The sequence below is a fragment of the Melanerpes formicivorus genome, unplaced genomic scaffold, assembly GCF_026170545.1.
Source record: "Melanerpes formicivorus ecotype bairdi unplaced genomic scaffold, bMelFor1.0.p_v2 SCAF_342, whole genome shotgun sequence".
Taxonomy (NCBI): Eukaryota; Metazoa; Chordata; class Aves; order Piciformes; family Picidae; genus Melanerpes; species Melanerpes formicivorus.
Genome location: NW_027142694.1, coordinates 1 through 12,378, shown reverse-complemented (window position 1 = coordinate 12,378; position 12,378 = coordinate 1). Strand labels below are relative to the sequence as shown.

The 12,378-nt window shown below is 39.2% G+C and overlaps 1 protein-coding gene across 1 annotated transcript in view; it reads left to right on the top strand.

The window, feature by feature from the left end:
* Positions 1 to 11,956, top strand: part of LOC137459277 (cortactin-binding protein 2-like) — a 73,772-nt gene extending 61,816 nt beyond the window's left edge. The window contains exons 7-11 of the mRNA XM_068170331.1: positions 2,177 to 2,327; positions 3,427 to 3,681; positions 7,310 to 7,427; positions 10,335 to 10,610; positions 11,476 to 11,956. Of these exons, the coding sequence (XP_068026432.1) occupies positions 2,177 to 2,327; positions 3,427 to 3,681; positions 7,310 to 7,427; positions 10,335 to 10,610; positions 11,476 to 11,603 (928 nt within the window). The 3' untranslated portion in view covers positions 11,604 to 11,956. The remainder of the gene's footprint in view (positions 1 to 2,176; positions 2,328 to 3,426; positions 3,682 to 7,309; positions 7,428 to 10,334; positions 10,611 to 11,475) is intronic.
* Positions 11,957 to 12,378: the final 422 nt, after the last annotated feature.

Genomic DNA, 12,378 nt, shown 5'->3' with positions numbered 1-12,378 from the left:
AAGGGCAACAAAGTTGGTGAGGGGTTTGGAATACAAGCCCTATGAGGAGAGACTGAGGGAGCTGGGATTGCTTAGCCTGGAGAAGAGGACGCTCAGGGGTGGCCTTATTGCTCTCTACAACTACCTGAAGGGAGGTTGTAGACAGGCAGACGATGGTCTCTTCTCCCAGGCAGCCAGCACCAGAACAAGAGGACACAGTCTCAGGCTGTGCCATGGGAGGTTCAGGCTGGATGTTAGGAAGAAGTTCTATACAGAGAGAGTGATTGCCCATTGGAATGGGCTGCCCAAGGAGGTGGTGGAGTCGCCGTCATTGGAGGTGTTCAGGAGGAGACTTGATGGGGTGCTTGGTGCCATGGGTTAGTTGTTTAGGTGGGTTGGATTGGTTGATGGGTTGGACGTGATGATCTTGAAGGTCTCTTCCAACCCGGTTTATTCTATTCTATGAAACTGGTCTACAGAGGTGTCATATCTTTTAATTTTGCACAGGTTTTGTTAAACACTGATAACTGTAAATATATTCAGAGACAAAAGAACATCCATCTGAGTATTATCTGGAGCAATATAGAATCAAATGATTTAAAAAACAAAACAGGTTTAAGGGTTTTTTTTATATGACTAACTTTGAAAGTAGAAAATGATGTATGAGTCAAAAACTATTTCTAACAGCATTCTTCAAAATCCACTTACCATAATTTCCTTTTATTTTTTGGAACTCTTCATTTTATAAAGAATGGGTTTTTTTTTTAACAGCATGATTGGAAAATTCTGTCTTCTTTTTACACCAAGAACCAGTACACAGCAACTCATCCATATGATTGGATATTTCCTCCCTTTTCTTCCCATCACCAGAGGTGCTGAAGGCTGATTTTGTTTCCACTCCTCAGCTTTACTGTGTATCATAAAATCATAACAAATGGAACTGAAAGTTGGAAGCAGCCCTTAGATAACCTCTTCCAGAGCATTAATATCCAGACAAAACTATTTTACAAATGCAAAAAGTCTTAAACAGCATGACTAGGAATCTGCATTACAGATTTTACCTTTGGTTTGTGCCATTGGTTTTACTTACTTTTCAGGTTTTGGTTCTTCTGATGTTGCAATTTACTATTTTTAAAGATTTTACTCTGATACAAGAATAGAATAGAATTAACCAGCTTGGAAGAGACCTTTGAGATCATCGAGTCCATCATCATCATCCACCACTATCTAATCAACTAAACCATGGCACCAAGCACCCCATCAAGTCTCTTCCTAAACACCTCCAATGATGGTGACTCCACCACCTCCCTGGGCAGCCCATTCCAATGGGCAATCACTCTCTCAGAAAATAAATGTTAATTGTTTTTCTCAGCTGAAGGTTTTTATTGAACAACTATCAGCAAGTATTCATTAGCCTTCTGAGATCATATGGTTTACATTCACATTTTCAAATGCAGCTAAAGTAGTTTTAAGGTTTACAGGTTAGGAATAGAATAGAATAGAGTAGAATAAATAGAGTAGGATAGGATAGGATAGGATAGGATAGGATAGGATAGGATAGGATAGGATAGGATAGGATAGGATAGGATAGGATAGGATAGGATAGGATAGGATAGGATAGGATAGGATAGGATAGACCAGGTTGGAAGAGACGTTCAAGATCATCATGTCCAACCTATCATCCAACACCACCCAACCAAATAAACCATACAACCAAGCACCCTATCAAGTCTCCTCCTGAACACCTCCAGTGATGGTGATTCCACCACCTCCTCGGGCAGCCCATTCCAATGAGCAATCACTCTCTCTGTGTAAAACTTCCTCCTAACCTCCAGCCTAAACCTCCCCTGGAGCAGCCTGAGACTGTGTCCTCTTGTTCTGGTGCTGGTTGCCTGGGAGAAGAGACCAACCTCTGCCTGCCTACAGCCCCCCTTCATGTAGTTGTAGAGAGCAATAAGGTCACCCCTGAGTCTCCTCTTCTCCAGGCTAAACAACCCCAGCTCCCTCAGTCAACCTGATTTTCTGTCTTCATAACTGTGCATAAAAACATACCTTGTGCTTGTGTATCTGTGATGGCTGAACCCCACAGGTAGATCTCTATGCTAAAAATCAGTGCTTTATAAAAAATAATTAAAACCCCCATTATATTTAAGATGTCAAATACAAGATAATTTTACTACCTCATTGTTTGCTGTAGGTGTGCAGAATTACTAATTATGTATCAGGCTGATATTAACCATGCTGCTGAAAGAGGACAGACACCTTTGTACCTGGCCTGTAAAAATGGAAATAATGATTGTGTTAAGCTACTGTTGGAAGCTGGAGCAGATCGAACCGTTAAAACCAGCGTAAGTTACAACAGTTTATGTAAAGTTAGAGCATCCTCTGTAGTACTGCAAACAGCTAAGAAAGATTTGCATTGAAATATTTCTTTATAGTTTTCTTTAAAGCTGCAATCAACTGTGTGATTTGAAATTAGCATATTGTTCTTTTCGTCATAACTTTCTGTGGGTTCTTTTTGAGGTGTGTATTGTCCAAAATCTCCCAGATTATGTGACTTCCTTATCATTTTAGGTGTTTCAGATCCCACCTGCAGTTTGCTGCAGATTTTTCTTCAGCTCTGGATTTGCAAAACAGAACAAGAGTTACTTGACTTATTTGTAAGGTGGAGAGGTGGTGGCAGGGATTTTGTTCCATCTTTCATGTTCGGGTGCCTTATTGGTGTCCTTCGGGGGACCTACCACCCCCAAATTTGTCAACCAGTGTTGTAAAGTCTCATGTATCACAGATGGGAGAATATGGCCAAAAAAAATCTGTATATACAGGAGAAATGGAGGAGAGCTGTCTCAGAATTAATGTCTAGGTATTGCCCTTTTCAGGTGCTTTCCTGAAGTTTTTAAGAATAGGTAAGAAATGTGGAATATAGGATGTCTAGGAACACAGCACTGAGAGTATTGGTTTTTACTCCATACATTCTACTCCTCTGTTGCATTATTTTTTTTATTCATTTATTTTGGATTTGGAAAGTAAATACATGTATTTGCCTTGAAAGTTATGATTTCAAAACCATGAAAATACCTGATTGATGAATTGATTAGTGGAACGTGAAAAATATTATTGATTGGTAGAACTGTATTAGTTCAGTACATGATAAGGAAACAGTTTATTAGCAGCATGGAACTTCTGTATCACTTGGACTCTTCTGAAAATTGAAAGTCTCCTGACTGTTGAACTCTCCTTAGAGATAGCTATAAAATTCTTTCTGCTGCATTTTCTTCCCTTTCATCCACCCCAAACACATGCAAGAAACTCTGTTTTCCCAAAGGATTATAATGTCATCCTTGCTCTTCTTTAATTTCCAAGCAGAGCCATCAATTCAGGTTCTGCAAACAAGTCTCTATGTGTTTGCTGGGAGTGTGCTTTTTGCTTTTGCTTTGTTTTTTTTAGGATGGCTGGTCACCAGTTCATGCAGCAGTGGATTCTGGTAATGTTGACAGTCTCAAGCTTCTTATGTACTATGGAGAGCCAAACAACAGAAACCCTTTGACTGATGCAGAACCTAATTTAGACTACTTTGATTTGGAGAAGAGAGAAGACAGCTACAGCAGTAGAATAAAGCCTGTTATTTCTGCAGATCTCCTCAACCATGCCGACAAAGAGGGTTGGACTGCTGCCCACATAGCAGCATCAAAAGGCTTTAAGGTCAGTCTTTGTGGCCAAGGTACAGTAACCTGACAGAATTTAGGCAGGATAAATACTTTTTATCTTTGAAGAACTAAAAGTTAAATGTCAAATCTAAGTTTGTTACCTAGTTTATTGTCATGCTTGGTTTAACAAAGACAGAGATACTTCTAGGGGACAATGTATCCCACAAGCTAAGTGTCAAATGGGGTGAATTGTTGTGTTTGAATGTGTACTTTTTTTGGAACAATAATGAAAAGAGAAAACATGACTACTTGAGTTTCAGATTTTCAAAGTGATGTTGAGATGAATGCCACTCTAAATGTCTATTCATTGAGCATCCTTTGCTTATAGATAGTAGATGGCCTGAGTTTCCAGTTACAGTTAGGGATGATATAATCGTGAACAAGTTTTTTCCTGTGGGAGGAAAGAAAATGCATTTTTAGAAGCAAATTTATGCAGCAATATGTTGTTTAATTTGTTATTTCAGGCAGACATTTTAGCAGGCAATGAATACAGTTTTTGGGGGTTGGGATAACTGATGATATGGAGAATGACCTGAAAGATCTTGCCTGATGATAAGCAGGAAGATTTCTGGAAATGGAATACTTCCTCAAGCACTTGACATCAGAAGCTTTACACTTCTAGCACTGACTGTTTAAAGATTTTTGAGGGGTTTTGTGACAGCTGACAGTCAGATCTTACTGTGAAACTTTTACCCAGGGAGAAAACAGAGGATACTAAACAGAAAAGAGAGTGAATTTGGGGAAAATATAGTCCAAGACTTCAAAACTCAACTTGTGATTTCATGCCTAATTCAGAGTTTATCAATATGTTTGATTTTTTTCCTTGGTAAATTTACTATGATAAATTTAAAATAAGCACAGATTTAAGATTCACTCTATTAAATTATGGATTTTTGGGGACCAGCCACTACTTACTCAGCATTTTACGTTGCACAGTCAATATTCCATTACTGGTGTCTTGTTAGGCAGAGGTAAACTCTTATTTCAGTTTTTCTTCTTCTAAATTTACATGGAGTTATTATTTGTTACAGTGTGCATCATGTTGCAGCTTTCTGCAATAACGTAAGCCACAGGAACTTGAAAACTAGATTTTACTTCCTGGCTAAAAGAGGAATTGGCTAGGTGTTCTTTCTGAAGGCTCTGACATTGGAAGTCTTCAAATATGCCTTTCATGAATGCCTCATGGCTTTGAATTTCTGAGTGCATTCCAAGTCAACCGTTCAATAATTCTTTTATTGAGGGCTAAGGATATTCTCTCGGATGAAGGCAATGTATAGCTGGCAGTTGGATTCCTGGGTTTGATGTTGCAGGCACATTATATAATTGCATTTGATTAAATGTTTTTATTGACTTCAGAGATCTTTGGGATATTAGGAAGCGAAAGAAAGCTTAATAGCCATCTTCAAGTACTGTGAACGCTTCAGCTTCATTCTCTAATCCTTTATCTGCGCTGCATGTCATTCATAACATTACATGATAGTTGCACATAAACAGTGCTGGCACTTGCACCCTTTTCTTTCAAGATTGCTGGCTGCCATTTTTTATAGATGAATTGTGCTAGGGCATCCTAGCTGCTATTTCACAGGCAGCAGATCCAGCAAAACTTCTCATTTTACTAAAGAAAATCAACCTCGTTTCTTTGTTCTCTTCCACTTCTTTCTGCACTTTTCACTTCCTGCTTTCAGCCTCATGGTTCAGTCCCCTGCCTTCTGCTGTCTTTGCCATTCATTGCACCCATTTGAGAAACAAGGTTAACTTACTAACCTGGCCAGAAAATGTGCTCTTCTTTTTTTCTTTTGGGTTTTTTTTTTCCTGGTTGATTTTTTTCTGGCAAAGTTAGTGAGCTAATTAATTATTTTTTAACAACTCATAAAAGTGCTGGAACCACAATCTGGTAAAATTTCATTCCACAGGGAAATACATCTTGAATGACTCTTATGTTTAAGAAATGTGCCAGAGACAGACAAAGGTCTTTCTGTAAGAACAGCTACAAAACAAGTGACAGTTAGCCAAATTTACAAGACATCATTGTTCTGAGTGGAAATACTTACTAGTTGCTTCTGTGTGTTTTCAAGGTTTGGTTTCTCTTGCTTTGATCAGACCCAGAGGTTATCAATACGCCATTCATTAGTATCACTTCTGGTGGTGCTGTCATTTAATACAGATATGTGTCCTTTAAAGGAATGTCTGAGGATGACAAAGCTTTCATGAAGGCCATCTCTAATGTTGTCGAATGGGTGATCATAAAAACTGGAACTTCATCAGTCTTCTGATTGCTGATAAATCAACATATGAGTGCAGATTTGTCAGGGCTCTTCCTCTTCCCTTCACTGGGTAGTTTGGGAGAATCAATACAATTAATTTTTTTCCCCATGTATGATTGTGCTGATATGAACTTGTTATGCAAGTGGCTTGTTTATAATTAATTGTCATTAATCTTTCTTTTGTTGAGCATATGACATTTTTTAAAGTCTTTGAATTTTAAGAGGCCATAGTATCATAGTATCACAGTATCAGTCAGGGTTGGAAGGGACCACAAGGATCATCTAGTTCCAACCCCCCTGCCATGGGCAGGGACACCCCACACTAGATCAGGCTGGCCACAGCCTCATCCAGCCTGGTCTTAAACACCTCCAGGGACAGGACCTCAACCACCTCCCTGGACAACACATTCCAGGGTTTCACCACTCTCATGGGGAAGAACCTCCTCCTCACATCCAGCCTGAATCTCCCCACCTCCAGCTTCATTCCATTCCCCCTAGTCCTATCACTACCTGAGATCCTGAGAAGTCCCTCCCCAGCCTTCCTGTAAGCCCCCTTCAGATACTGGAAGGCCACAATGAGGTCACCTGGGAGCCTTCTCTTCTGCAGTCTGAACAGCCCCAACTCCTTCAGTCTGTCTTCATAGGAGAGGTGCTCCAGCCCTCTGATCATCCTTGTGGCCCTTCTCTGGACATGTTCCAGCACGTTATTGTCATCCACAAAATGTTTGTGGGCAGATTTTAATAATAGGCATTTTTATTTCACTGCATTATTACAACATTTGCTGAAATTCAGGTTTAGCTGCCAAGGAAGAGGGTTGCAAGGTGATTTTAAAGATTGAGACTTTTTGCTGTGTCCCACTCAGATGTCAGGCATGATGAGAAATCCTACTAGGTGAATTGCAAAGTGAAACCTGATTTTACGAACTACCATCTGAACAGATTCATTAATTAGTCTACATTAAGATTTAGATTAGGCTTTTTAGTATTGCATGAATACTGAGGCCAAGCTGTTCCAAACTCAATGCGTATTTGGGCTTCTGTTTGCATATGTGGATACCTAAACTGTGGTCAGACGTTAAGAATTTCTCAATTCAACTGATTAGCACTTGGAGACTCTAAAAGCCTGGGTGTGTATGTTCTGCTTTTTCAAAATCTTGATTGGAGATGTTGAAGTCTGCTATAAAATAGTTTTGCCCTTGGCTTTCATCTGTGTGAGAAACATTATTTTGACACATATATTGGAACTCTGTAGCTGACTGTCTTTAGTAATGCATATATAAGAATTTCAATCAGGAGTCTAACTGCATATTGGTAGTACAGCAAATAGATAACTAAATGATACAGTTCTTACCTTTGCAGAACTGCCTAGAAATCCTTTGTAGCCATGGTGGACTAGAGGCTGAGAGAAAAGATAAGTGTAATCGAACATTGCATGATGTTGCTACTGATGATTGCAAACATCTCCTAGAAAACTTAAGTAAGTAAATGCTATTTGCACTATATAAAATGTTTTAGTAAAGACCTTGTGGGACAGAAATGAGAAATATTAAAAAGGTAGTTGTTCCTTCCTTTTTTGGAAGCATAAAATTAAGTTTTCTTAACCTAGCAAGTTTCTGTTCTTTCAACTTTGCAAAAGCATGTGATAAAAATTTGTTGGAGGTTATTAAATTACTTGTGTCTGCGGTTTTAAACCATTTGAAAAGATGGGATGTAATATATATGTGCAAGCATCCATATCCTCTTAAAATTTCTGAATTTAATATTCAATAATTTAATAGGCAGTTACTTTTTCCAAAGCTACTTCCTTCTTTTCTCCAAAGTGTTGCAGAAAAATCACCCAGTGGTGGATAGCTGTCGTATTTCCTCATGTTAAGCCAATCATCTCGTCATATCTGAATCTCTTTTTAGAGAATAGTCTTATTTGTCACTTTTTTATTGTTGAGAGGATATTTTTTTTGTATTCCTTAAAAAATTCCTAGAGACAGCATCAAGCATTTTTTCCCAATATCAGTAACTGCTGTCAGAAGATTTTTGTTGGAATTTGATCTCCTTTTCCTTCTCTCTGAGTTTTCTCAAAATTCAGTAGAGGAGGCTCACACATGTATAGCTTGAGTTAGAACTTCATCTGTCCCCTCACAAGCTCTCTGTTTTCTACTTCTCTGTAGAGTCAGAAGTACTCTCTTGTAGATAGAGATATGCTTTGTATTCATTGCCCTTTTTCATGTTTGTATGGTGGGATGTAGGGCTGTAGGTAGTCAAGTTCAATGAATATCAACAAATTAGTGAAGATTTCTGTGTGCTGCTTCCGATCTTCCTCTTCAGCTATAGGTACCGTGGGTCTTTTCCTCTTTTACTATAGCTACACATACCTTCCTTTCTATTAGAAAGCAGTCTATTTCTTCTTACAAGGATGAAATATCTTACAAGGATGAAATATCTTACAAGGATGAAATATCTTACAAAGTCAATATTTGATGACTGAATTTATAGCCAGTTAAGTTGATGCTTGTATTATTTTCATCAGTCATAGCACCCGGTTTCCCTGTCAGGCTTACCGTGAATCCAATTGCTTGTATAAGGTCAAAACCTTTGGGCTCCATTTCTCTTCTCTTTCTTTTGTTAGGCCTGTAGTTAACATCAGTGCAATCACAATTAGCTTTTTTTTCTCCTGTAATATCTGATCTGTGGAAGCTTGGAAATACCACTCTCAGCTGGGTCTGTGCCTTAGCAAGCCAAGACTGCCTTCTGGATAAGATGCGTATGAACAATCCTCTACCTTCCTCACAGTCCTGTAAGGTGTCCACTGTAAAGAATTACATGGGTGCAGAACAAGAGGATGTGCTCTGACAGGTCTGAAAGTCTAGGGGCTAGGATTGCTGGTTATGTCACAGAGGTCACATGCACTGAGATTTGGGTATACACTGTACCTCTGTCCCAGAAGCCTGTTTCCTTGTAGTCATCGCTCATTTCCCTGAGGTCCAGCCATCAGAAAGGCAAGCCCCTGTTTTATTTCTCACAGTCCCACTTCTGAAGGATGCCTTTGAGTAAACTTTTCCCAGTGGTAGGCTAGTGGGTTTAAATCAGAGCTTTTCTGCTGTCAGTAAAGCTTCATTGGCTTGTATCAGATGATGACAATTTCTGAACTCAAAAGCAAAACTAAGATCATATTGCAAGATTTCATAATAAGATGGCTTTTGGATTGGGGTTTTGTTTTGTTTGGGTTTTTGGGGTACTCCTGTTTAATTTCAGGGATAATTCCTGAAAGTTATTGTTTTCACGTGTAAGTTAAGAGTTTAATTTTCACACTTAGTTTTCCAAATAATCCACATGGACTGCTGCTTCTTTTAAAAAACAAGACTTTTAGTAACATCATTACATTGATTTTGTTTCCAGAATACACATGTAAATTTTCCTCTGTCTTTTCTTAAATATTTTGTCAATTTATTTAATAGCAAATCAAATATATACTTCCAAGACTTCTGTCTTAGCATTTCACTTAGAGATATTTGGCTCAGCTAACTGTGTTTTTCACTTGTATGCAAGTGCCATAATACTCCTTTCTGTATTGATAATAAAACTGTGCATAACCACAACAAATGGAATCATTAAGACATTACCTACTGCCTGTCTTAATTTATAAGTAATTAGTCTGTAAAGAGGCAATAAGGTTTGTCTTGTTTCCAGTGATTTAACCACAATAATAACAACAATAGAACCAATAGAACAAACCAGGTTGGAAGAGACCTTCAAGATCATCGCGTCCACAATAGTTTGTAATGTAAAAAATCCCAACAACATAGATAACCATAATATTTGGTTTTCATCACTGCTCTGATTTTCTGGTGCTGACCTGTGCTGCTCAGTAACATAGAGTAGAGTAGAGTAGAGTAGAGTAGAGTAGAGTAGAGTAGGATAGGATAGGATAGCATAGCATAGCATAGCATAGCATAGCATAGCATAGCATAGCATAGAATAGAATAGAATAGAATAGAATAGAATAGAATAGAATAGAATAGAATAGAATAGAATAGAATAGAATAGAATAGAATAGAATAATAAACCAGGTTGGAAGAGACCTTCAAGATCATCGTGTCCAACCCATCAACCAATCCAACACCTCCTAAACAACTAAACCATGGCACCAAGCGCCCCACCAAGTCTCCTCCCGAACACCTCCAATGATGGTGACTCCACCACCTCCCCAGGCAGCCCATTCCAATGGGCAGTCACTCTCTCTGTATAGAACTACCATTTGCTTTCCTGTAGCAAGAGTTATTTTGTAGCTTTCCTTTACAATATTAGATGTTACTGGCCCTTAATAATAGGATTTTTTTTAATTGAGTTTTGCTGGTTTTCTCATTCTTCATTTTCTGGTTTTCAACAGATGCTCTTAATGTACCAGTAAGGATTTCTGTCAGTGGCATTGAACCAGCCCATTGTGGTGCAGAAGAATTTGATACAGAAAACACAATATGTGCTTTAAATATCCGCAAGCAGACATCATGGGATGATTTTTCAAAAGCCGTGAGTCAGGCAGTGACAAACCATTTCCAAGCAATCACTTCTGATGGATGGAGGAGCCTAGAAGACCTGTCATACAATAGTGCTGCAGAATCCAGCATTGGCCTCAGTGCAAGCAGTATATTATCTGTCAAACTAGGTATCAACATTGGTGTTAGAAAAGCAAAAATTGTGGGTTTCCTTGAATTTCTGAAATCTTACAAGCAGGATAAAAATACCTCTAGATTTCTCTTTCTGGTAAAGATTAGAATAAGAAAGACCAATACTAAAATGAAACTTAGAATAGTGCAGCATGAAAGCATCCTTTCCCTTTAGTTATAGGTGTGGTTACAATTCATTAAGCACTTCATCTGGGGGGCCTTGTGGTTGTATGCTAATAAGTCCTCTACTCAGTTTAGAACTGCAGAGGAGAGATCTGTACTACAGGTGAAGTATAACAATTTAAAGCAAAGCCCACACCGTATTTACAGTACTTCCAGAACGTAGAGTAAATCCAGACTGTAAATCATCACATGAATAGAACAGAAATGCTCCTGTTTTATGTAACTTCATTTATCAAGGTGAAGCAGAAAAAAATCTTTTAAATTATGAGATTGGCCAGAATGTGGTGGTAGAAGTAACAGTTGCGTAGCAGTCTGAAAATTCATGTGCTTCGTCTTAATTCCCCTTCCCCCCCTCCACCTGCCCACCACCCCTGAGAACCTCATGTATTCCCATTAGGCTGGGCAAATTTCTCTTTTGTTACTGTATTTTACATGTAAAGATGTAAAGACAGGCTGGCTATGAAACTTGTGTCTCAAACTGGCATAAATCACTGGTAACCATACCAAGTAGTAGTATGGTTTAGTACATGGAACTGGTGTGTTTGTCAAATCTGTCAGTGTCTGCACATCATCTTTGCAAGCAAGTGAATATGCTCAAGCACAGAACACTTCATACAGATAAAGGGAATATCTCTCTTTTTTTTCTTTTTTTTTTCTTCTCTTTTTTCTCCTCTTTGACAGGAAACATTTCATGGTCAACAGGTCAGATTTTTTCTCAGCCGCCGTGGGACTTCTTGAAGAACAACAGAGCTGAGCATATCACAGTGTTTCTGTTTGGTAATTTTCAATTCATAATTTTCCGGTTTTAAAGTTAAGAGACTCCAAATGAAATGCATAATTTGAGAATCATTTGCTACTGGCTTTGTTCTACAATGGGGCTTGATCCTCAGAAATACATCCAATTAGTTGTTTAACTAGATTTGAAAGGATCTGCAACATTTAGAAAACATGCTGGCACAGAAAAGCTTTGCTACCTTTTTAAGTTCTATAGCCATATCCATTCTAGTTATGTCACAGATACCTGAGAATCTACGTTGCTACCTAAATGCCTTTCATTTCTTCACCATTTTAATTTGTGTAGCCTGTAATTTTAGGAGATTTTAGATGGTGTTGGATGATGGGTTGGACACAATGATCTCGAAGGTCTATTCTATTCCATTCCATCCCTCTCCTCTCCTCTCTCCTCTCCTCTCCTCTCCTCTCCTCTCCTCTCCTCTCCTCTCCTCTCCTCTCCTCTCCTCTCCTCTCCTCTCCTCTCCTCTCCTCTCCTCTCCTCTCCTCTCCTCTCCTCTCCTCTCCTCTCCTCTCCTCTCCTCTCCTCTCCTCTCCTCTCCTCTCCTCTCCTCTCCTCTCCTCTCCTCTCCTCTCCTCTCCTCTCCTCTCCTCTCCTCTCCTCTCCTCCTCTCCTCTCCTCTCCTCTCCTCTCCTCTCCTCTCCTCTCCTCTCCTCTCCTCTCTCCTCTCCTCTCCTCTCCTCTCCTCTCCTCTCCTCTCCTCTCCCTCTCCTCCCTCCCTCTCCGAACCTCTCCTCTCCGAACCTCTCCTCTCCGAACCTCTCCTCTCCTCTCCGAACCTCTCCTCTCCG